We start from the raw sequence: 25,803 nt of genomic DNA, 5'->3' as shown, positions 1-25,803 counted from the left end.
GAGATTGGAGGGCACTATGGTGTTGAATGCTGAGCTGTACTCAATGAAGAGCATTCTCACGTAGGTGTTCCTTTTGTCCAGGTGGGAAAGGGCAATAGAGATTGCGTCATCTGTAGATCTGTTGTGGCGGTATGCAAATTGGAGTGGGTCTAGGGTGTCTGGGATGATGTTGTTGATGTGAACCATGACCAGCCTTTCAAAGCATTTCATGGCTACAGATGTGAGTGCTATAGGGCGATAGTCATTTATACAGTTTACATTGGCGTTCTTGGGCACAGGGACTGTGGTGGTCTGCTTGAAACATGTAGGTATTACAGACTGGGTCAGGGAGAGGTTGAAAATGTCAGTGAAGACACTTGCCAGCTGGTCAGCACATGCTCGGAGTACGTGTCCCGGTAATCCATCTGCGGCCTTGTGAAAGTTAATCTGTTCAAAGGTCTTAATCACATCGGCTACGGGGAGCATGATCACACATTCGTCCGGTACAGCTGGTGCTCTCAGGTATGGTTCAGTGTTGCTTTCCTTGAAGTGAGTATTTAGCTTGTCTGGTAGGCTTGTGTCACTGGACAGCTTGCGGCTGGGTTTCCCTTTGTAATCCGTGATGGTTTGCAAGCCCTGCCACATCTGACTAGCGTCAGAGCCGGTGTAGTAGGATTCGATCTTAGTCCTGTATTGACGCTTTGCCTGTTTGATGGTTCGTCAGAAGGCGTAGCGGGATTAGTTTCCCATTCCTTAAAAGCGGCAGCTCTGTCCTTTAGCTCTGTGAAGATTTTGACTGTAATCCATGGCTTCTGGGTGGGATATATACGTACTGATACTGTGGGGACGACATCGTCGATGCACTTATTAATGAAGCCGGAGACTGATGTGGTAAATTCCTCAATGCCATCGGATGAATCCCGGAACCATTCCAGTCTGTGCTAGTGAAACAGTTCTGTAGCTTAGCATCCGCTTCATCGGACCACTTCCGTATTGAGCACGTCACTGGTACTTGCTGCTTGAGTTTTTGCATGTAAGCAGGAATCAGAAGGATAGAGTTATGGTCAGATTTGCCAAACGGAGGTGAGGGAGAGCTTTGTATGTGTCTCTGTGTGTGGAGTAAAGGTGACCTAAAGTGTTTTCACCTCTAGTTGCACAGGTGACAAGCTGGTAGAAATTTGGTAAAACCGATTTCAGTTTTACTGCATTAAAATCACTGGCCACTAGGAGCGTCGCCTCTGGGTGGGCATTTTCTTGTTTTCTTATGGCCCTATATAGCTCATTGAGTGCGGTCTTAGTGCCAGCATTGGTTTGTGGTGGTAAATAGACAGCTACTAAAAATATAGATAGTATGGTCTACAGCTTATCATGAGGTATTCTAACTCAGGCGAGCAGAACCTTGAGACTTCCTAATTATTAGAGATCGTACACCAGCTGTTGTTAACAAAGAGACACACACCCCCTCCCCTGAGCTTTCCCGACGCTGCCGTTCTGTCCTGCCGATGTATAGAAAAACCATCTAGATAAAAATGTTCCATGTCCTTGTTCAGCCACGACTCGGGGAAACATAGGGTATTACAGTTCTTCAGATCACATTGATAGGATAGTCTCGAACGGAGCTCGTCCAGTTTATTCTCCAGTGATTGCACGTTCGACAATAGAACGGAAGGCAGAGGCGGTTTATCCACTCTCCGACGTAGTCTTGTCAGGAATCCCGCACGACGGCATCTATAGCGCAGCCACAACCTTCTCCGAGTGTCGGAGATTTGGGCCTGGCCCGGAATAATCAAAATGTCCTTTGCCGCCGACTCATTGAAGTAGAAGTCCTCATCCAAATCGAGTTTAGTGATAGCTGTTCTGATGTCCAGAAGCTATTTTTGGTCATAGGAAACGATGGCGGAAACATTCTGTACAAAAAAAGGCTGCGTCCCAAATGTCACCATATTTCCTACTTTTGACCAGGGTCCATAAGGGCTCTGTTCAAAAGTGGTGCACTATTTAGGTAATAAATAGTGACGCAGCCTTTATGTATGCTGCAAAAAACTCTGCATTACAGTCAGCGCATAACTCACTGATGTCCAGGTCAGGTCTCTGTCTGGGTACAGAGGCTGATCTTCTAGGAGTCAACCTGGAAGCCCTCTCCTCCACCTGCTGCTCCTCACCCCACCTCCTCTCCTCCCTGCTCTCCTCTCTACCACCATCCCTCCTTCGCTGAACAGACCTGAGAGAGTAGAGAAATCAAAAGGAACATTACAAATCAGAAACGGTGAAAGAAAGACAATGACACCCTATTCCCTTTATAGTGCACTACTGTTGACCAGAGCCCTACGGGCCAGTAAAAATGGCAATTAACCTGTTTCAACAGTAACAAAAGTCTGATGAAATCTCCCTTAAAAAAGTGAAAAGGTTAAAAAAAGGCCAACCTGGTGCGAGGTGTTGAGCTGAGAGGGTGTGTGTGGTCATCATGGGCTGAAGGGGGAGCTCTGACAGGACTGGGAGGGTTGGTATGTCTCAGACTGCTCTCTAGTCGCTCCTTTAGTCTGCCTACCTCCGCCTGCAGGGACTGGATGGCCTCACTGGGGAACATACACAGAAACACACGCACACACAAACAAACACACACACGAGAATGAGTACAGAGAGAAGTGTTAATATTTTCTACCTCAATGTTATAGAGTAGACACTGCCATTTCAATTCCATTGGTAACTGTACTGTTACTTGTTCCAAATATTGTAGTTAGTAATATTGTAGTAATATCACCACACGTCTGTTATAGGTGTTAAAACGTACAATTGACCCAGCGAATCGAATCGATTTGACATTCCAAACCATACACAATATTTTTCTAAACTCATTCCTATTAATGTGAGTCAATAAATAGGGCCCACTCATGCAGTGTCACACCATGCAAAGTAAACACTGGGTATGTACAGTATGTACCTCCTGAGTCTCCACATTTACTAGCTTCCATGTCTGTAATGAAATCAAATCATACAGAAATACAGAATGTAAAAATTACTCAGGTGTATCACTCTACTTGCCCCAGGGAGACTTACACATTAGAAACACACTGATACCAGCCAAGAAAACAAGTAGGATCCAGCGCTAGATATTTAGAATAAATATAAATATAAATGATCAAATAATAAAGATATGGCTCTGGTAGGATCCAATGCCTGAACTTGACTTCCCAGATAAAAGCTTGAGACCAGCCAGTCAACACCCTCAGTATAAAATAAAATAAAATATCAAACATCTAATAATCCCCCCTCCTAGATCCTACTGGGAGTTGCCAGAAAAAAAATCCCTTTGAGCTGAGCTGGTATTTTTGCTGTAGTGAAGCAGCCCTCTTCTCCTCCCAGCCAATACTTTCCAAAGAGACTCATATATCTGTTCTTGTTTGTGCCACTATCGCCATGGGAGCAGTTGTAGAGAGAGAGACTCACTTGTGGTTGGTCAGCTGACCAGAGCTCAGGGCTCGGAGGGGATCGCCATGGTGATAGGGTGCAGTGGGGGAGGGGCTTGGCTGGTAGCGGTGCTGGGTTGTTCGGGTGGAACGGTCACTACGTCCCTCATCCTCCCCTGACACAGAGTGGACTTAGGATAGAAGGAGGACGTAAGGAGGATAGAGGAGTTTAAAACAGAAGGCAGGGGAGAGGTAGAGGATCAAATTAACTGACACGGGCAAAGAAACATAGCCAAACAGCTAATAGCTGCCTCGCTGCTTTCTCTTAGGAGGGTACATGTTTCTGGCACAGAGTAGACTGTGTGCCAGGGTTTCCGGTATGAAAATGTGACGCTGGACATTTGACCGACAGCATTTTCATTGACCAGACATTTGAGTAATTAACCAGACCCATATGCATTGGGTGCGTAACCTGATTAGGGCGTCCACCCACGGTGCTCAGAATGACAGAAATCACATTTAGATTATGGTAATGAATCTTAACAGAACATGCAAGTCGAGGATGCAATGACTTGTGTCCTTACCGCACACTTTGAAGATGTTAGAATAACTGTCCACATTTACTTTTCCTCAGCCAACAAGATGAGTAGCGAACAGCAAAATCACTAGCCTATGCAGGTGGAGCGTGAGTTTAAAGTTTGGGGAAGCACATTTTCACCATAAAAATGCACCTTCATAATAAATCATGCCATGTGTCATCGCATTTACAGACTTATGTAAGATAGCCTACTATTCGTAATGTGATGAGTAGATTGGATAGTCATAATTCAGGCTAATAATATAACTCAATCACTGTTCGCAAAAAATACAGTTGAACGCATTGCTGAGCGCCTATAGTGTAGAGGCCTGGGATATAGGCTATATCAGATACATTTTTATTTATTTGCACATGGAAAACACATTTCATGCAATTAAACTACACTTTATATGACTGAAGACATTAGTATAATCTTTTTAACACTGCAGTGGGCTAAATCAGGGTCAGTAAACAAATCTACTTTGAAACAAAAGTATACACCTCACACACATGGTTGTGTGCTTAAAAAAAGAAGACACCTGTACCATGTCAGATATAGAGTTGAAATGTATTAGCAAATAGTATACATCCCAATATTACACTTTATATACATCACAGAAGACTGAAATATAACAAAACTAATTGTGAAATTATGAAAAATATTAATAACATTCCACCCATGAGGCCACTAGGTCATTTGACTGCAGGAAAGGGCTACTACGACAAATTACAGGGTAGCCTACTGTGCTGACACTGACAAACAGATCAATAAAAACGACGTTGTCCATATAATAGGCCTAGGAGAAGGGGCAAATAGAATATGACGTCTATCTAAACTGGAGGAGGAAATTATTGTCCAAAAACAAACTTTTAAGTGGCACTGACCCAACAATGATAAAGAGTGAATATGTGCAATAAGATAGGCTATAGGCCTACTGGTCGCTCAATTAAATTGAGAATTTTGATAACTAAAAGACAGATTAGAGTTTTTTCATTGTCGTCCCTTTAAAACAATAGCCATTTGCTTTCCAAACCATGTTTCCCGCGATTGAATTTTGAAATATTGCGATATGCCAAGCTGGTCCTCTCTACTTTTCACTGACAGTCGCAACTCAACATATTTGCTATTTCCTGCGTGCTCTGCCTTTCCTTCCGACTGTAGGCAATGCGATTTAAAACAAGGCTAGGGGAAGCTAATGATTCTCTGTGGCCAAACCAAGCTTTAGTAGCCTATTTTGAATGATTTTATTTATTTATGTATAGACAAGAGTAGGCTAATTAGGCTATATACTGTAATTTTGGCAATTTAATTCAATTTACTTAGGGGAAGCTTACCTTCCCTTAGACTTACGGACGCGCCGCCTGTGAGCCAATGTCAATCTACTATCCCCCATAGTAGAAAAGTTGACCTATTCCGTTGGTCAGCTTGTCGAGAAAGAAATAGCCCAAACAGACTCTGGAACAGCTGTGGGACGATAGATCCCAAGTCCATCCAACCAGTAGGCCTAGGCTACATTAAAAAAAAGTTAAAAAGCAATGAATCTGAGGCAACAGATCAGAACGTTTAGCTTAAAATGTTGATAAACTATTATTTCTTAACATTATTAGCACAGAAGGCAGTAGGCTACGCGCTAATGTGCATTTGGCTACCGGACAATGAAAGAAAGTTGAAAACCAATAGAACATGAGAGAAATAGGCTACTGGTTTCAATGGCATATGGAAGTCTTATAATTGCCTCCCCGGATATGGTCAGATTTTGCCTAGGCTACCTTGAAACAAGGAGGTCAGAGACCTGGCCGTGTGGTGCCAGGACAACAACCTCTCCCTCAACGTGATCAAGACAAAGGAGATGATTGTGGACTACAGGAAAAAAAAGAGGACTGAGCACGCCCCCATTCTCATCGACGAGGCTGTAGTGGAACATGTTGAGAGCTTCAAGTTCCTTGGTGTCCACATCACCAACAAACTATCATGGTCCAAACACACCAAGACAGTCGTGAAGAGGGCACGACAAAGCCTATTCCCCCTTCAGGAGACTGAAAAGATTTGGCATGGATCCTCAAAATGTTATACAGCTGCACCATCGAGAGCATCCTGACTGGTTGCGTCACCGCCTGGTATGGCAACTGCTCGGCCTCCGACCGCAAGGCACTACAGAGGGTAGTGCGTACGGCCCAGTACAAATCAGAAACGGGTAGTGCGTACGGCCCAGTACATCACTGGGGCCAAGCTTCCTGCCATCCAGGACCTCTATACCAGGCGGTGTCAGAGGAAGGCCCTAAAAATTGTCAAAGGCACTCCGGCAAGCGGTACCGGAGCGCCAAGTCTAGGTCCAAAAGGCTTCTTAACAGCATCTACCCCCAAGCCATAAGACTCCTGAACAGCTAATCATGGCTACCCAGACTATTTGCATTGCCCCCCCCCACCCTACCCCAACCCCCTCTTTTACGCTGCGGCTACTCTGTTAATTATTTATGCATAGTCACTTTAACTCTACCCACATGTACATATTACCTCAATTACCTCGACTAACCGCTGCCCCCGCACATTGACTCTGTACCGGTACCCCCTGTATATAGCCTCCCTACTGTTATTTTATTTTTACTGCTGCTCTTTAATTATTTGCTATTTTTTACTTTTTTTCTTAAAAACTGCATTTTTGGTTAAGGGCTTGTAAGTAAGCATTTCACTGTAAGGTCTACACCGGTTGTATTCGGCCATGTGGCTAATAAAATTTGATTTGATTTGATTTGACTCATATTATGTAGTAAAACGTTCAGGTTTCAAACAATTAAGTAGCTATATGTTTTCAAAACGCTAATGAAGCCTGCCTTCCATTGCCTATGCATTTGAATGGCGAATGGGAAGCGCGCTTCAATTAGCAGTTGAGTAATACAAATATTAGCTATTCATAATCATGTCCCAAAAACTATTTTTAACGCACGATTGGATTTTGAATTGTTGTGTAATGATTGGGCTTATAAAAGCGCCGTCTGACAGATTTTCCACTCAAAGGCTCTGTATCTGTATGCGTGTGATATATAAGATACAGTACGAATATACACACACGGCAATTTAATTCCACTAAATTATGCAAATTAACCCATAGACCAATAAGCACAACAGGTCAAATGTATTTACATCAACTGGTATTTCCATCAATGAATAGGCTAAAAAACATTATTTCCCAATGGGATTTTTTTTCTTCTACCGGACAATTGGCCGGTGCCAATTTCATTTATTGGCTTTTCAATTTTTTTAACTGCCAAAAGCCGGCTACTACAGGCTAACGGAAACCCTGCTTTGAACTTACATATTACTGCTTCACTACACCAATTAATTTGTTCTTAGTCACTTGTAAGAACACATTTTGCAACCTAACACAAATAAGACGGTTACAGACAGAACAGCATGGACTCACTGTGGTCACTGTCTGGTCCAAACTCACTGGTCCCACTGCCATCCCAGGGCTGGGGAGTCCTGCTGGCCCTGTGCTGGGGGGAACTGGAGGCTGAGGTGCCACTCCTCTCCCCGCCTCTGGTTCTCCCTGAAGAGCCCCGTACCCGCCTTGGGGTGCTCAGACGAGAGTCTTCACTGTGCTCCAGCAAGGGTGGTCTCTGTGGTCTGTGTGAGGGAGAGGAGGAGGAGGGTATAGGCTGCCCTGACACGGGGGCTGTGTGGTGGGGCTTCCCTGAGCTCTGCTCCTCAGGGACTGACAGGCTAGGGAGGAGACATGTAAAACCAAGACAGGAACATACACTGATGAGACTACAAGGGAACCCATGAGCTGTCAGTTTTGGGCAAACAGCAATGGGAACAAAACAGGGAAAAGTGAAGGTCTGTAGGCAACTAGCTAGGGACATTGTGAGGGCACAGTGCGGAGCTGTGTGTCGGTGTGTCAGTATTGTGTGTTTGTGCACATGTGTGTGTGCGTATGTGTATGTGTGAGTGGGTGTGTGTTTGTGTGAGACACTGGAGAATGTGATGTCACGTTCTGTGAGATTTACAGCCGAGTCACTGAGGGTAGAGGGAGAGGGATGGAGGGGGAGATAGCAGCAGTAGCTCACCTCGCTATGGCCCTCTGGTGGAGAGGACTAGGTGCTGCAGGTGTCAGACGACTGCTCTCAGAGCCAACAAAACCACTGTCAGTCTCTGGTGAGATGATCCCATCCTGATCAACACAGTGGGTTTGACAGACAAATTACTCTTTCAGGCTCATTAGAAATTGCTGAATTGTGGAGATAAATGTGTAACTGAATTATCATTCATATGCATAGACTTGATCAGTAGATATTTCTTTGTTGGTTGGACATGTTTTGGAAAGAAGTTAGACTGAAAACATGATGTAATTGCATCTATGTCATGACTATGTCTTTCACAGCGGACACCAGATAGGTAAATAACTAGGCAAAATGGAAGCTTGATACAGTCTCTACGGTATCTGACCTGGGACGGCACTCTCCTGGTCCCAGGCTGCAGTTTGGAGCCTCTCCTCTCTGAGGCAGCACTCTCCCCCAGACTGGTCAGACTGCTGCCACGAGACTTCCTGACCTCTGACCTCTTTCTGTCATTGGCCAGCAGATCATGAAATGCAGGGGATTGGCTGAGGTCCTTTGGGGAAGGAGGAACTGATTTGCTGGTCCTTGGTCTCGCCGTTGGAATGAATGTAGCGGCCTGCTGACCTAGCATTGGCTGTCTGAAAACACATAATAGAATTTAGAGTAATATACATGTTATTCAGTGTTCGTATTCATTAGTGCACAGTGCACACTGTAGCAAAATGTTTTGCAACGAAAACAAGGGCTTCTTATTGTACAAGTTCAGGTAGTCACTCCCCGTTTCTGTTTTGCTTCCTAGTGAATACAGCCTGGTGCAGAGTTCAGACTCACCTCTGAGGGAGACTTGTGTGGCCCTTCTCCCTCCCTGTCCATGGGTGTGGTCCCTCTCTTGTTCCCTCACCGCCTGAATGTGTGGCTTCTTCTCCTGCATCAGGAGAGTCATGGTCTCCCTCTGTCAGATCCAGGTCTAGCAGTCTGGGCAGCTCCCTGAAACTCTGGTAGCTGGAAGGGGCATTTGTAAGCAAACTGATATTTACATGACTACTAAATTGACCAATACCATGATTATGTTTAGAACAAAAGGACAGCCCGCCTTTCATTGGCTGATTTTGAATACTTCTGTTCTACAACGTCATGTAATACAGACTAGACTTTCTTTAAAAGGATAGTTCATCCAAATGACATCATTTCCTTCCTCTATAAGCAGTCTATGGACAAGTTAAGACAGCATTCTATGCTTTAGTTTTGTTTACCTAGCCACTGTCTCCAAATGTACATTTCTTATCATTTTTGTCCAAAAACAAATGCAAGTCAATATCCCTGATATTATATTTTTTTGTATTTCATGTCCAAATCATCCCAAAGTGTTTACAATTGATTGAGACTTACTGGTCCATCAGCATGCTGAGGTCTCTCTCTACACGTTTGTGTTTGTGACGTAAGGGACGGAGGAGCAGGGGCGGCATTACTTCTTCCTCTCCCATACCTCCCTCCTCTCCCTCGCTCTCTCCACTGGCCGAGCTAACCTCCACCCCCACCACCCCCCCAGACTCCCCTGGCAGAGGTAACACTGGGCTCTGGAGAGAGAGAGAGAGAGAGAGAGAGAGAGAGACCAAGAGAAAGACAGAGAGAGAAGGAGCGAGAGAGAGAGTGAGTAGGAGAGTGAGCGAGAGAGAGAGAGGTTAACAATCTTGGAAATGTAGGCCTTCATTCTATGAGATGAATAGTGACTAATCTACTGTAGTGTCTTCAGTAGCTATGTTGTCACGGTACCTCAGGGAGAGGCATGGGCTCGCTGCCCCCTGCAGGCATGGAGTAGGGGGTGGGGTGAGGAGGTGGAGTGGGAGGTGCTTCTGAGGTGGGCCGATCCTGTTCAGTCTGCTCCACCTGTTCCTTGAGCTCCTCCACACGCATCCCACACTGGAATATACAGCCCTCCAACTCCCTATCACACACACATACACAACCAAACACACACTTGATGTCCACCATATCTGTATTTCATAATGTCCACTTTACCTAACAGTTTAAACACATTATGGTAGATAATCCTGTAGTGTGGTCTCACCTGCCGGGGTCAAAGGGACCCAGCTTGGCCCCGCTCTGCAGTAGAAGTCTGTGTTCATCTCGTGCTGCTAGATAACCTCTTTCCAGAGAATCCTGCCCCTGCAGCAGCTGGGACAAACTCTGCAGGGACACCACATCACATCATTACTCAAACAAAATGGTGGCCAGTGAGCACTGGGAGATGCTCCTCTATACAATATATGCAAGACTCCTATCAGATAAATATCAGAACAATACCTTCATCTGCTCAAACGGTTTAAGTTTCCCTCTCCTCAGGAGTTCTTCAAATGTCTGCACCTGCTGGAGGAACCTCTCCGCCTGCTTTGAGAGATCCCTGGTCAGCTGCTCTCCAACTCCAGGGCCCAGGCTTCTGGGGGATGAGGAGGCCGCTGAGGAGGGACAGACAGGGGAGACTCCACTATGTCCTGTAGTGTGGAGAGAAAATACGTTTTTAGTAAAGGACAATAGAAATGTGTGAAGGAATGTTGAATGAGAGGCAGAATCAACTGTCAATGGAGTGTAAGAACCTATTGAAACAAAGCAATGGCTGTGTCCAATATGTTACCCTATTTCCCATAGGGTTCTGGTCAAAAGTAATGCACTATAAAGGGATTAGGGTGCCATTTGGGACGCAGCTATACTGTAGGATGGCTGTTAGTACCTTGGTGGGCAGCCTGTCCATTTAGGTAAACGGAGTCTGAGCTGAGCTCCGCCCTCTGAGCTTGGGGAAAAGTTAGGGTCATGACCTTTGATCCTTCATGGAGTACACCTGATTGGACAGCGTGACTGGGCTTGGGAGGGTCGGAGTAGAGGCCCACCTGGAGATAGGGACAACAGGGGAAAACAGGTGTCAAAATGAATAAATGATATGAGCTAAATTATTACAAATTTGATTAATGATAAATTAGTTTAAAATCAACAGGTGTAGACTAAGAGTGAAATGCTTCCTTACGGGCCTTTCCCAACAATGCAGAGAGAAAAAAAGACAAATAATAGAAAAATAATAACACGAGGAATAAATATAAAAATAATAACACGAGGAATAAATACAGTAACAATAACTTGCCTATATACACGGGGTATGAGTACCAAGTCGATGTGCAGGGGTACAAGGTAATTTAGGTAGATACAGCAACTTCGGAAAATATTCAGACACCTTGATGTTTTCCACATTTTGTTACGTTACAGCCTTATTCTACAATAGATTTTAAAAATAATAATCCTCAGCATTCTACACACAATACCCCATAATGACAAAGCGAAAACAGTTTTGGCCGTTATGGTAGAGTGGCCAGACGGAAGCCACTCCTCAGTAAAAGGCACATGACAGCCCGCTTGGAGTTTGCCAAAAGGCACCTAAACGACTATCAGACCATGAGAAACAAGATTCTCTGGTCTGATGAAACCAAGATTCAACTCTTTAGCCTGAATGCCAAGCGTCACATCTGGAGGAAACCTGGCACCATCCCTACGGTGAAGCACGGTGGTGGCAGCATCATGTTGTGGGGATGTTTTTCAGCGGCAGGGACTGGGAGACTAGTCAGGATTGAGGCAAAGATGAACGGAGCAAAATACAGAGAGATCCTTGATGAAAACCTGCTCTAGAGAGCACAGGACCTAAGACTGGGGTGAAGGTTCACCTTCCAACATGACAACGACCCTAAGCACACAGCCAAGACAACGCAGGAGTGGCTTTGGGACAAGTCTCTGAAAATCCTTGAGTGGCCCAGCCAGAGCTCGGACTTGAACCTGACCGAACATCTCTGGAGAGACCTGAAAATAGCTGTGCAGCAACGCTCCCCAGCCAACCTGACAGAGCTTGAGAGGATCAACAGAGAAGAATGGGAGAAACTCCCCAAATACAAGTGTGCCAAGCTTGTAGCATCATACCCAAGAAGACTCGAGGCTGTAATTGCTGCCAAAGGTGCTTCTATAAGGTACTGAGTAAAGGGTCTGAATACTTATGTAAATGTAATATCTGTTTTTTATTTGTAATAAATTAGCAAAGATGTCTCAACTTGTTTTTGCTTTGTTATTATGGGGTATAGTGTGTAGATTGATGGGGGGAAAAAATTATTTAATCAATTTTAGAATAAGGCTGTAACCAAACAAAATGTGGAAAAAGTCAAGGGGTCTGAATACTTTCTGAAGGCACTGTATATATATATATAGGTAGGGATAAAGTGACTAGGCAACAGGATAGATAATAAACAGTAACAGCAGCATATGTGATGAGCAATGTTCCCTCTAAGCTACGCACGTGCGCACGTGCACAGTAGCCCCGAGACTGCCCGGGAATGCTGTGCAGAGTGCAGAGGAAATATCCGCCCACATAGAGAAGCACGAGATTGAACTTCACTCAACTTTCTAGAGTTTTCCCTGTTAGTTAACACTATCAATGTTTCCCTTTACTATGCAAGATATTTTGGTGTAGGCAGAACGCATCGGAATAGGATTCTATTGCAGAATACTCAGCCCTTACTCTAAACAGACCTGAGCGGCATAACCAATCAGAGCTGCAGTAGGCCTATATGCAAATCGACCATTGCCATATATGGATCAGTGCCATTTACTTTGAACTGGATTCTGTTTACAGCATGAGCGGTCGTGAATAGATGCGCTTGTTTTGAGATCAAAGCGAGAGCTGCATGTATTCACGTGTGCACATATGTTCATATCCTTTGCTAGCTACTGAGTTATTAGCCCAGTTATAGATCATTTGTAGTCAGCAATAGGGGAGTGATTGCTTCCTACAAGAGCACAAAACATGTACATTTCTATACATCTTTGAAAAGGGAGTCAGGTAAAGAGCTTTTTTTTTTGTCTTAAAGGGGCAGTGTTGTATTTTGAGACAGGCTTGAACAAGCTAAGTAGCCAATAGGCAGAGGGTAGCATAATTTGTCTGATTCTCTGTAATAATGGTATGAGAATAATAATTCATTTGATTTAGTAAAGTGGTTTCTTGCATCAACCAACACAAAAACATTTTTCAGTCACCTCCCTGTCTGAAGGACAAGTGGATAAACAGGTTAACGTCAAGCCCTGCATGTTTTTTTCTCCAAAAGTCTCATGGAATGTAGGCTTTGAACACCACACAGGCTGAATACTGTAGGCTGAATGATAGAACAGCTATTTCCGTGTTAAAATGATATGGGATGCATTTTCTCCATTGTTTTTGATGGTAGGCCACTCTGGTAGGCCTACATTATGATCAAATAGCCACAGTAGCCTACTTGACCACTGTTAAAACTGTAACTTAAAGCGGGTACAGCCTCAGTGTTCACAGTAAATGCGCGCTGGAAGTTACAAATAATTTTCACAACGTTCAAGTTTGCACTCAGCAGACCTGAAATTTGCTCAGTGCCATTTTTTTTTGTTGAGGAAACTTTGGTGATGAGTCAAAAAATGTTGTGCTAAAAGGGTCAATGCAGATAGTCCGGGTAGCTATTGGTTAACTATTTAACTAACTATTTAGCAGTCTTATGGCTTGGGGGTAAAAGCTGTTCAGGGTCCTGTTGGTTCCAGACTTGGTGCATTGGTACCGCTTGCCGTGCGGTAGGAGAGAGAACAGTCTAGGACTTTTGAGTCATAAGATGCAGGCAATGATTTAAACACCAGTGGTGTTGTGGTCTCAGGACCATTATAGTTATGCTATCTTGGAGGAGAGATGCTTTGCAATACAGAAAAGTCTGAGGTATATGGTGTGGCTCTACCATCTATGTGTGTATAATGTATATGTATGGATCACATCCTTCATTTTGTGGAGAGCTTTTTATTACAACCCCTGTCGGCTCTACCTCAGTCTCAGGATGATAAAACTGATAACGGGAAGCATAGAAATAGCGCACATAGAACGGATCTACCGCTTCTTAGATTTGCATTCAATGACAATGACAGATCTATAATACACATTTCTCTGTGAATATTGCAGCTTTAATTGTAAAGGCAATCCTATAAGCAGGTATTGGGCTGTGCTTGATAAAGGATTGAATTGGCCCTCCCAGCACTACACTATTATGTCTCCAGAAGGAGGAGGAGAGAGACAGATGGTTGTGTGTGTAAGGAGAGGAGGAGGAGGGATAAGCTAGATTTTAATTAGTATTAAGAGTAGAGTGTTGTGCAGATGGAATAGAAGACACAGAATAGGAATACCTACCTCTCTGTAAATTGCCATTTAAAATCAATGACTGTGAATGGCCAAAACTATGACAACAAACTGTCACTACACTGTCCATCTGGAGATGACACCCCTACAGGGCTCGGACATCAAGGATGTCATTTCCGGTTTTCCTCCACTGCATCATGAGGGCAAAAACAATGCATGCGATTGTCCTAATGTGAACCGCAGGGTCATATGACTGTACCCCACATGACAGGATGAGTCTATTTAGTGTGTGTCTGGTATTGGTGTTCAGAGAGCAATTAAGAACCATCAACCCAATGCCAAAAAGCGAAGTGGTGTTGTTAACTCTCTTACCAAATAGTAAACTGTGATACACAAGCAGCATTGAAAGAAGTTCTAGTTATAATGCAATAACGCAAGTTGTATCTTATTCTTTAGCTGTTTACTACTGTCTTTTTACAACTCCCTTCCCATAACAAACTTTGAGAGTCTAATTCTTTCATTTGAATCCCAATACCACTATGGCTCTTCAGAGGTGCTGAGAAAAGTCCAACAACCACAGAGGCTTGTGTTTTTCTTGAGTAGGTAGGCTATTATACATGCAGGGCGCCCTCTGAAAGAAGTGATGTCCCAAATTGCACCATATATCCTAAATAGTGCACTACTTTTGACCAGAAGCCTATGGGCCCTTGTCAATAGTAGGGCACTACCTAGGGAATAGAGTGCTATTTGGGAGGTAATCACAGGCTATAATCATACAGGTCACTGGAATGGCCATTTCCAGCATCTGCTTTGTGTTGTCTTTCATGTGGCCTGCATGTATTCAGATGCAGAGCAGAGAGGACTAAATATAACCACTCCGTCTGCCAGAGACACCAAATACATACACCACAGAGGAGATGGAGGGAGTGTTCAGTGTTACACTGAAAAAGAAAGGAGATTTTCAGCTCAAGCTTAGCATTGGTATGTACAGTATCAAGCGTCTGAGTAGCAGTATCCCCCCTGCCCATGTCATTTTATATATTGTGATCTAAAAGCCAGAACTGATCCCAAATCAGAGCTTACACTCTGAGACGCTTGATAAATACAGCCCCTGGCCCTTGAACAGAAGCCTCGGTCTATAGCCAATTGTTCAATGGAAGTTTTGTAGCACATACAGCTATCCAGATGACACACTTGTATGCTGACACAATGTTAGACACACACACACACACACACAAACACTGACACATACACCGAGTACACAAACATTAGGAACACCTTCCTAATATTCATTTGCACCCCCTTTTGCCGTCAGATCAGCCTCAATTCGTTGGGGCATGGACTCTACAAGGTGTCGAAAGCATTCCACAGGGATTCTGGCCCATGTTGACTCCAATACTTCCCACAGTTGTGTCAAGTCGGCTGGATGTCCTTTGGGTGGTGGACCATTCTTGCTAGACACGGGAAACTGTTGAGAGTGAAAAGCCCAGCAGTGTTGCAGTTCTTGACACACTCAAACCGGTGCGCCTGGCACCTACTACCATACCCTGTTCAAAGGCACTTAATTATTTTGTCTTGCCCATTCACCCTCTGAATGGCACACATACACAATCCATTTCTCAAATGTCTCAAGGTTTAAAAATCCTTCTTTAACCTGTCTCCCCCCTCATCTACACTGATTTCATTTCTGTTTATGCGACAAAACAAGCAAGTATAGTGTAGAGAATCATTGTACCATCTAAACCACTGTGAAATATATTTTCCATAACCAATAATATTGTATTTTCAGCTGTTTGAAGCTGGTGTACAAAACTGAAAGTAAGAGACGCAAAAATGAAACTTAAGCACCCATAGAATGGATCTACCACTTCTTAGACTTGCTTTCAATGACAATGACATATCTATAAGTCCATTTCTATGTGAATTTGGTCGGGTCGCCCGAAAAGTTCCATATTGCAGCTTTAACAGGTGACATCAATAAGGGATCATAGCTTTCACCTGGATTCACCTGGTCAGTCTATGTCATGGAAAAGAGATGTTTTGTACACTCAGTGTACAGACTATATAGACTACCTTGGCTTGGAGACGCATCCGATCAATAGTGTTCTCTGCCTCAGCATACTTGGTCAGCAGCCTGTTGTAGTCCTCCTAGAGAAAGAAGGGGAAGGAGAGACAGAGGGATAGGGAGGAGAAGAGTGAACACTGTGAGCTGGTTAGGAAGTAGAGAACCACTACCCAGATTTAGTCAATTAGAGAATCATTCAGTGAACTGGTAAGTGAATTGGTGTCAGTGTGTCAGAGACTTTAAAAGTTGTTTAGCCTTGGAGCCTGAGTGTGTCAGAATGCTAAGGAATCAGAGTTAGTCTGAGCGTGTGCCCGTGGTGTAGTCCTACTCTCTGTGTATGTACCTGCAGCTGCTGTACCAGAGTGCTGGCCTGTTGTGGGCATCTGAAGTCCTCTGGCACCGTGGAGTTTAGGGGCCTGTGGGGCCCGTTGGGGGGCGAGGGGGATTGGGGTCCGTCTGTACTGCTCAGCAGCACCTCTCTCACTATGTCAGCAGGGGACTTGAACACCAGGGGGGGCTCCACTGACAGAGACCTCTTTCTGGGGGAGCCTTTGCTCTTGGGGGGGGTGTAGCCGCTCTTAGGGAAGCGAACCCTTGGCTCTACCTTGGAGAAGTCTGGGGTGGGGTAGGTCAGTGGCCCTCTTCGGCCCTCGTCCATGTCAGGGTCATGACTCTTTGGTTGGGGTTTGGGGGGACTCTCCCTGGGGGTCCGGAGGCTCCAGTCCTTGGTGCTGCTGTGAAGGGGGGACTGTGAGGGTGCATGCCAGGATTTCTGAGAGGAACGAGCCATGGCTTGTGGGGTGTCACATAAGCGCTGTCTTATCGTCCTCGGATAGGGGTGTTGCCGATGGTTAACGCCTGACCCATCCTGTGAGCTCTCTCCACCCCTCTCGTTTCTCTCGCTGAGTTGGTATGATATCACACACTCAGGAGAGATAGCTGCTGGGTAAGGGGAGGTCCTAGGCTTGAGCTCCTCCCCCCCTGACTCAAGCGGCCAATGAGGCCTGGGGGCGTTGCTCATCCGGCTGCTGCGGGATTCCGGAAGGCTCTCTGTGAAGGTGGGATCCTCCGGGAATGTCTCGGCTTCAATCCCTGGAGCATAGGCCAACTCCTCGGAGGAGAAGTGGAGGAGGTGAGGAAAGGTAGAACTTCTGGGAGGGGAGGAGAGAGACTGGGGGGATGAACAGAGCAGGTCGGGAGGGGAAAGAGAGGAGAGGTTTTCAGACACACTCTCTACAAACCGTTCCCCCCCTCTGTTGTCACTCTCTGAGAGTTCACTAGTCTCTTCTATTTGTAGGTCGGCACTGTAACTGCCTATGGCACTGACCTCTCTCTCCTCCTTCACCCGCTCTTCTCCTCTGACACTAAGGCCCTGACCCCAGCCAGGCCCAGCCCCAGCTATGAAAGGATATACCATCATGTCAGTGTCTGCGTGTGGCACGCTGTCCTCCTCCTCCTCCTCCTCCTCCTCCTCTCCATCCTCCTCTACCTCCCTCTCGTCCTCCGTCATGTCCAGCTGTCTGTCTCTCTCTGGGAGATACTCCCTCCGCTGCCTGTGGACCACCCAGCTCTGCTCCTCTTCATCCTTCTGCTGCTGCTCCTCATCCTCACTCCAGATCTCCACACTGTCCTTGGACTCCTGGACATCGTCATCTAGCAGAGAAAGAGAGGGAGAAAGAGAAGGGTCTGGGAGAGGAGTCAGTTCAGATGCATCCATTTCAGCTGTAATTGTGTTCATAAACTCACCTAGGTCATTTCATGGGATATCAAGATACATATAGCACTTTTCCCTTGCAATTGTAACCCCTGCTTGCAGACCTTAGGCGGCATAGGCCTTTGATGCTTTTGGCTTGGTTGAAATGTGATATTTTGCTAAAGAAGTTATTACATTGTCTGTGTCCCAAATGACACCCTATTCCCTACATAGTGCATTACTTTTGACCAGAGCCCTATGGGCCATTGTAAGTAATAACATTGTTATGACATTGTTAGTACTGTATGTGTGACTCACAGAGTGAAAGGGTGTGCGTGTCCTCTCCAGGTGGCTCAGACTGGGACAGAGGCTCAGAGTCCTGCAGCTCACTCAGGTTATAACTCAGCTCCTCCAGAGGGTCTACGTGCTCCAGCCCCAGCTCTAGCCCCATCCCACCTGCCCTACTGGGGGACAGGGACCCCTCCAAGGCTCCAGGGTACCAGGGTGGATTCTCCTCTCCACCCCCCTCTCCCTCCTCCTCCTCCTCTCCTCCCAGACCCACATCATCCAAGGCCTCATCCAGTCCTATGATCCCATTCTCATCCATCTGGGTGTGGAAGCCCTCCTCCTCTTCTGTTTTCCTGTCCCAACCTTCCTCATCCTCCTCTTCCTCTTCCCCCCAGTCTACCTCTGAGCCTATGGATCTGGAGGGAGAGGGGCGTTGAGGAGCGGGGGTCCAGAACAAAACCCCTGCCCTGGTGCGTTGCCCCTTGGGCTCCATCCTCTCTCAGATCTGACCTCTGAACTCTAGCCAGGTCTGGTGTCGCCCAGCATCCTGATTGGCTGCTCTGGTGGTCCTCTGAAGCCCACCTCCAAAGCCATGGCTTAGAATCTAGCCTACTGGCTGTAGGCCTATGTCCATCTTATGGAAAGCTTTGTCACTGGGGGCTCTTGATACCCTGAAACCAAATGCCATTACAATACAGGAATAGTGAGAGAAATAACTTAGCCCAGTTTCTGATACAACACATTTCAAATACAAGCACATATATTCACAGACACACGCATTAACTTCAACATCTGGGGATTGGGAAAAGACAAATGTAGCACTATACCGCATCCCTACTTCTCTGTAGACAGATGTGACTTCACCACGCTGCTAACTGCAGGCCATCTTTAAGACAGTCATTCATTTGATGCAGAACACAGATCACAGCGCTAATGAACTGTGATTAAAGAGCAAGGAAATGAACAGTCTGTCTTCCTAATGTTAACATGGAAGCATCTAAATAAATCAGCAGATAACCATGTGTCGCTCCTTCAGTACGCCCAATTTTGAAATGTCCTAATATTTACTATACGTAGAAGGCATTTTTTTTTTTTTTTAAGATAGACTACAAAAAGGGGGAGACAAATGAAGGTTAACACAAAGTGGGAAGTGTGGAGACAGAGATCGAACCCCGATCTCAGGGCTGTGTACATGTGCCAAGACCACCAGACCATGTGGCCTGCACTGAAGAAGGGCTTTCATACAGAAGAGGAAGAGGGATATGAATTCCTAAAAGGTACAGTACTCTTAGAAGAAACTAATATTCCCATGTCTCAGTATCAGTTAGGCTATGTACACTGCTAAAAAAAATAAAGGGAACACTTAAACAACACAATGTACAGTGGGGGAAAAAAGTATTTAGTCAGTCACCAATTGTGCAAGTTCTCCCACTTAAAAAGATGAGAGAGGCCTGTAATTTTCATCATAGGTACACGTCAACTATGACAGACAAATTGAGAATTTTTTTCTCCAGAAAATCACATTGTAGGATTTTTTATGAATTTATTTGCAAATTATGGTGGAAAATAAGTATTTGGTCAATAACAAAAGTTTCTCAATACTTTGTTATATACCCTTTGTTGGCAATGACACAGGTCAAACGTTTTCTGTAAGTCTTCACAAGGTTTTCACACACTGTTGCTGTTATTTTGGCCCATTCCTCCATGCAGATCTCCTCTAGAGCAGTGATGTTTTGGGGCTGTCGCTGGGCAACATGGACTTTCAACTCCCTCCATAGATTTTCTGTGGGGTTGAGATCTGGAGACTGGCTAGGCCACTCCAGGACCTTGAAATGCTTCTTACGAAGCCACTCCTTCGTTGCCCGGGCGGTGTGTTTGCGATCATTGTCATGCTGAAAGACCCAGCCACATTTCATCTTCAATGCCCTTGCTGATGGAAGGAGGTTTTCACTCAAAATCTCACGATACATGGCCCCATTCATTCTTTCCTTTACACGGATCAGTCGTCCTGGTCCCTTTGCAGAAAAACAGCCCCAAAGCATGATGTTTCCACCCCCATGCTTCACAGTAGGTATGGTGTTCTTTGGATGCAACTCAGCATTCTTTGTCCTCCAAACACGACGAGTTGAGTTTTTACCAAAAAGTTATATTTTGGTTTCATCTGACCATATGACATTCTCCCAATCCTCTTCTGGATCATCCAAATGCACTCTAGCAAACATCAGACGGGCCTGGACATGTACTGGCTTAAGCAGGGGGACACGTCTGGCACTGCAGGATTTGAGTCCCTGGCGGCGTAGTGTGTTACTGATGGTAGGCTTTGTTACTTTGGTCCCAGCTCTCTGCAGGTCATTCACTAGGTCCCCCTGTGTGTTTCTGGGATTTTTGCTCACCGTTCTTGTGATCATTTTGACCCCACGGGGTGAGATCTTGCGTGGAGCCCCAGATCGAGGGAGATTATCAGTGGTCTTGTATGTCTTCCATTTCCTAATAATTGCTCCCACAGTTGATTTCTTCAAACCAAGCTGCTTACCTATTGCAGATTCAGTCTTCCCAGCCTGGTGCAGGTCAACAATTTTGTTTCTGGTGTCCATTGACAGCTCTTTGGTCTTGGCCATAGTGGAGTTTGGAGTGTGACTGTTTGAGGTTGTGGACAGGTGTCTTTTATACTGATAACAAGTTCAAACAGGTGCCATTAATACAGGTAATGAGTGGAGGACAGAGGAGCCTCTTAAATAAGAAGTTACAGGTCTGTGAGAGCCAGGATTCTTGCTTGTTTGTAGGTGACCAAATACTTATTTTCCACCATAATTTGCAAATAAATTCATTAAAAATCCTACAATGTGATTTTCTGGAGAAAAAAATTCTCAATTTGTCTGTCATAGTTGACGTGTACCTATGATGAAAATTACAGGCCTCTCTCATCTTTTTAAGTGGGAGAACTTGCACAATTGGTGGCTGACTAAATACTTTTTCCCCCCACTGTAACTCCAAGTCAATCACACTTCTGTGAAATCAAACTGTCCACTTAGGAAGCAACACTGATTGACAATCAATTTCACATGCTGTTGTGCAAATGAAATAGACAACAGGTGGAAATTATAGGCAATTAGCAAGACACCCCCAATAAAGGACTGGTTTTGCAGGTGGTGACCACAGACCACTTCTCAGTTCCTATGCTTCCTGGCTGATGTTTTGGTCACTTTTGAATGCTGCCGGTGCTTTCACTCTAGTGGTAGCATGAGACGGCGTCTACAACCCACACAAGTGGCTCAGGTAGTGCAGCTCATCCATGATGGCACACCAATGCGAGCTGTGGAAAGAAGGTTTGCTGTGTCTGTCAGCGTTGTGCAAGGAGGAGCAGGAGGAGCACTGCCAGAGCCCTGCAAAATGACCTCCAGCAGGCCACAAATGTGCATGTGTCTGCTCAAACGGTCAGAAACAGACTCTATGAGGGTGGTATGAGGGCCCGACGTCCACAGGTGGGGGTTGTGCTTACAGCCCAACACCGTGCAGGACGTTTGGCATTTGCCAGAGAACACCAAGATTGGCAAATTCGCCACTGGTGCCCTGTGCTCTTCACAGATGAAAGCAGGTTCACACTGAGCACATGTGACAGACGTGACAGAGTCTGGAGACGCCGTGGAGAACGTTCTGCTGCCTGCAACATCCTCCAGCATGACCGGTTTGGCAGTGGGTCAGTCATGGTGTGGGGTGGCATTTCTTTGGGGGGCCGCACAGCCCTCCATGTGCTTGCCAGAGGTAGCCTGACTGCCATTAGGTACCGAGATGAGATCCTCAGACCCCTTGTGAGACCATATGCTGGTGCGGTTGGCCCTGGGTTCCTCCTAATGCAAGACAATGCTAGACCTCATGTGGCTGGAGTGTGTCAGCAGTTCCTGCAAGAGGAAGGCATTGATGCTATGGATTGGACCGCCCGTTCCCCAGACCTGAATCCAATTGAGCACATCTGGGACATCATGTCTCGCTCCATCCACCAACGCCACGTTGCACCACAGACTGTCCAGGAGTTGGCGGATGCTTTAGTCCAGGTCTGGGAGGAGATCCCTCAGGAGACCATCCGCCACCTCATCAGGAGCATGCCCAGGCGTTGTAGGGAGGTCATACAGGTACGTGAAGGCCACACACACTACTGAGCCTCATTTTGACTTGTTTTAAGGACATTACATCAAAGTTGGATCAGCCTGTAGTGTGGTTTTCCACTTTAATTTTGAGGGTGACTCCAAATCCAGACCTCCATGGGTTGATAAATTTGATTTCCATTGATAATTTTTGTGTGATTTTGTTGTCAGCACATTCAACTATGTAAAGAAAAAAGTATTTAATAAGATGATTTCATTCATTCAGATCTAGGATGTGTTATTTTAGTGTTCCCTTTATTTTTTTGAGCAGTGTATATTAGATCACTAGGCTAAAATTTTATAGCTCAGTTTTGAGAGATTGCGTATAGTTTATTTAGGCTAATTATGGGAAAACATAGGGGTTTTATCAAAAACAGGGAACATCAAGATCAACTATTTTTGGATGTCATGGAGTATAGGTGTGTAAAGTCTCTTCAGTCCTACTATAGAGCTCTGGGGCTGTGGTTAACTGTCACCATAGCAACCGACAACACCAAGCCCTGCCTCAATGAGCTCGGAGAACAATAGGCTGCACTTCTCACCCCTACCTTCAGCCAAACAGCATTCAGAGCTATCACTCATGGCCAAGAAAAGAATCAGGAAGAGAAGACAAATGAGAGAAGTTTCTGGGGGTTCCCATGGGAAGCTGACATAGCCTTATCTGTTGAGTGACACTTGTTACCTCCTCACCATATACTACAATACACTTTCATGCACTTCAAAACACCTCACAGAGGCACACAGAAATTCAACCTGTAAATGTGTTGTAGGAGGAAGAATGGAACACAAAAAAAACGGAATAACAAATCAGTTTTACAAGACACATAGACCCGGAAAGTGAAGCAGCAAGCTTACACCTGCTCGTTACGAAAAGTGGCCACCGTGCATCTTGGTCCTCATCAATATGCCAGATTACCAAAAACAGATTATTAGGGGAGTGCTGCTTCTAATCTGACACACAAACACACACACACACCAGCTCATCTTTGTTGTGGAGGAAACAAACAACACTCTCACTCTACGTGGAACAAGCAGCAGGCTCATCGCCCCTCTGTCCTCCTTTCACACGCAAATGTATAGAGAGTCTCTCTCCATGGAGAGGCAGCTGGGCTGACGCACAACATATCTAAACTGAGACAACTGGGAGAACACAAGCTCTTCAGGCAGACAAACAACTTCAGGGCATTTTTCATAGCTAATTTCAGCTCTGGGACTTAGTTCATCAGTGAACATCAAACCTATTTTGATGTAGCCTAGATAGAATGTATACAACATAAACAATTTAGGCAGTCAATCTTAAATAGGCCTATGAATTGAAACCGTAAAATCATATCTTTGATACGTTCAGATTATGTACATCTTCACTCGTCATTATACCAATATCACAGCCATTCTGTTGATTGTAAAGCATCAAGAATGGACTCACCTGTTGCTTAAAGCCAAGCGGCATGTGCATGCATCCCTGAGGTACTCCAAGGTTATGTGGTCAGGCTGGGGTATTAAACCCTGAGGGGCTCACCAACAGCTCACAGCCTGTCAGCCAGACAGACAGGGCTGATCTGTTGAGCACACCCAGTAGTAGGCCTACATCTCCACAGAGCCCCACTGACAGCTAGGCTAATCCTTGGGGTGCCAGGGGAGCTATCTCTCTCTGAGTCTGGGATGACGAGAGCTGCCAGGCTAGGCTAATTAATGCACCTGCCAGGGTCTCCTCTCGCAGACTCCCAGCCCTCCCTCCCAAAGCTGTCAGGACACATGTCAACAGAGCCAAAAGCAACATGTTTCAGTTTTGTTTGGCTGAGGACCAGAGCATTCTGCCCATTCAAAGAATCTATTTGAAGCCTCAGGATTTCACCCACGCTGAGAGAGAGCCCAGTCCAGTGAAGGTTGGCTATGATGGCCTACTAACTAACTAAGCAACGTAGGCTAATCTTCTTACAAGGCGAGGGGAGAGATAAGGACATGCAGACAGACACAGAGCTAGGAGAATAACAAACCAACCTGGGCCTAGTGCTGTGAATAGCCATATGCTCACAGTTATAACTGAGCATAACTAAAGTTAGGGGACCACGGTAGTTTAGGTGAGCAAGACCAGTTCAACCTGTTGCAAAATTCCCAAGCCTCCCAACAAGTCTTTCCATTCTGACAACACACTATACCAGTTAGTCTACATCTAGTGAGTGGAAGGCATAGTCCCACAACGGACTGCAAGTACGGGGAAAATGACAGGGTGTCAGGGGTTCCCTGGGTCCATGATTAAGTAAAGTATCAACACAGAGACAGCCCAAAAACCCATCTGACTTTGAATGTCTTCTTAAGTTATACCTGTGTAGCAGGCTAGTAGCATTAGTAATACATAGTAATTACAGTACACATTTTAGTAATAGCTTTGTATTTGCATAGTAATGGAGTTGAGAGGTTTTTTGTCATTATTTAAGTGTACTAACACATACACACACACACACAAATACACACACACACACACATAACTTTTAGTACTCAATGATTGAATCCATTTTGTGACTTTGTTCAAGAATGCTCATTATTTGTGACAAGCAAAAACACTACAAATTCTAAACTTACCCTGTGCTTATATCATCCAAGGCAGTTGAAGCAGAAATTCAGAGAGACATCGAGATTGCAGCATCGGCAGACTTCAAAGTAGCAGGCCTTGGTTGCCTTGAGAACCGCTTACTAACTACAAAAACACCCATCCCAATGTCACCAAGCGATGCATTGCAAACCACGACTTCACTCAATGCCACCCACTTTACCCGAGTAAACAAAAAAAAACGGAGCTATAGCTAGGTTCAGTTTCAATTCAGTCATCGGAGATAATATAGCAAAGAGTACACATTAAAAACGTGGGTAATAGTTAGGTAGCTAGCTAGCTTTGCTAGCATCTATTCAGCCCTTTCTAAACGCACTCTCCGTTGTGTTGGCGCGATCCAAGTCTTTTATCTACATAATCAGTATTCGAATTCCCATCACTAAACTTAAAGTCATAACTCAGAAAAATTTGATTATGGCTACATCATGGTTAAGGCAAATTAACTGGTTTATAATACCTGTGATCGTGGACAATAACGTCAATCCAGCAGGAAAAAGTGAAAGAGTATCGTTGGCTAATTATTCCATTCTCGGAGCGTGGCACTGATTTTGCTGGCGGAAAAGTTATTAAGAAACCAAAAAAACGCCAAAAGCGAAGTACCGATTGGTTCGCTACATCGCTTGGGGGAAGGACTTGGCTCGGACTGACGTTTCCAAAAAATACACTGATTAAACATTGACAGTAAATTAATACGAAAATGTAGACAGAATAAAATAAGTGCACATCCAGTGTGTCAGAGATCAACTCTATAGCCTCCCGAATAATTCTCAGAATGTAATAAGACTCGACTGATAAAGGAGAGCTAAAACA

The 25,803-nt window shown here is 45.1% G+C and overlaps 1 protein-coding gene across 1 annotated transcript in view; it reads right to left on the bottom strand.

Annotated features, from left to right (window-relative positions):
- akna (AT-hook transcription factor) overlaps nt 1–25,518 on the bottom strand; it is a 53,356-nt gene extending 27,838 nt beyond the window's left edge. The window contains exons 1-17 of the mRNA XM_084139996.1: nt 25,451–25,518; nt 24,966–25,080; nt 18,271–18,911; nt 16,603–17,912; nt 16,268–16,342; nt 10,751–10,907; nt 10,327–10,514; nt 10,091–10,209; nt 9,796–9,967; nt 9,412–9,599; nt 8,854–9,024; nt 8,411–8,660; nt 8,032–8,135; nt 7,386–7,684; nt 3,427–3,577; nt 2,403–2,555; nt 2,052–2,200 (exon numbers count right to left, since the gene is read on the bottom strand). Of these exons, the coding sequence (XP_083996122.1) occupies nt 2,052–2,200; nt 2,403–2,555; nt 3,427–3,577; nt 7,386–7,684; nt 8,032–8,135; nt 8,411–8,660; nt 8,854–9,024; nt 9,412–9,599; nt 9,796–9,967; nt 10,091–10,209; nt 10,327–10,514; nt 10,751–10,907; nt 16,268–16,342; nt 16,603–17,912; nt 18,271–18,733 (3,949 nt within the window). The 5' untranslated portion in view covers nt 18,734–18,911; nt 24,966–25,080; nt 25,451–25,518. The remainder of the gene's footprint in view (nt 1–2,051; nt 2,201–2,402; nt 2,556–3,426; nt 3,578–7,385; nt 7,685–8,031; nt 8,136–8,410; nt 8,661–8,853; nt 9,025–9,411; nt 9,600–9,795; nt 9,968–10,090; nt 10,210–10,326; nt 10,515–10,750; nt 10,908–16,267; nt 16,343–16,602; nt 17,913–18,270; nt 18,912–24,965; nt 25,081–25,450) is intronic.
- Between the last annotated feature and the right edge of the window lie 285 nt (nt 25,519–25,803).

Source organism: Coregonus lavaretus, assembly GCF_964263955.1.
Source record: "Coregonus lavaretus genome assembly, chromosome: 24".
Taxonomy (NCBI): Eukaryota; Metazoa; Chordata; class Actinopteri; order Salmoniformes; family Salmonidae; genus Coregonus; species Coregonus lavaretus.
The sequence above is the reverse complement of the archived record's forward strand: the minus strand, read 5'-3'. Positions and strand labels throughout refer to the sequence as shown.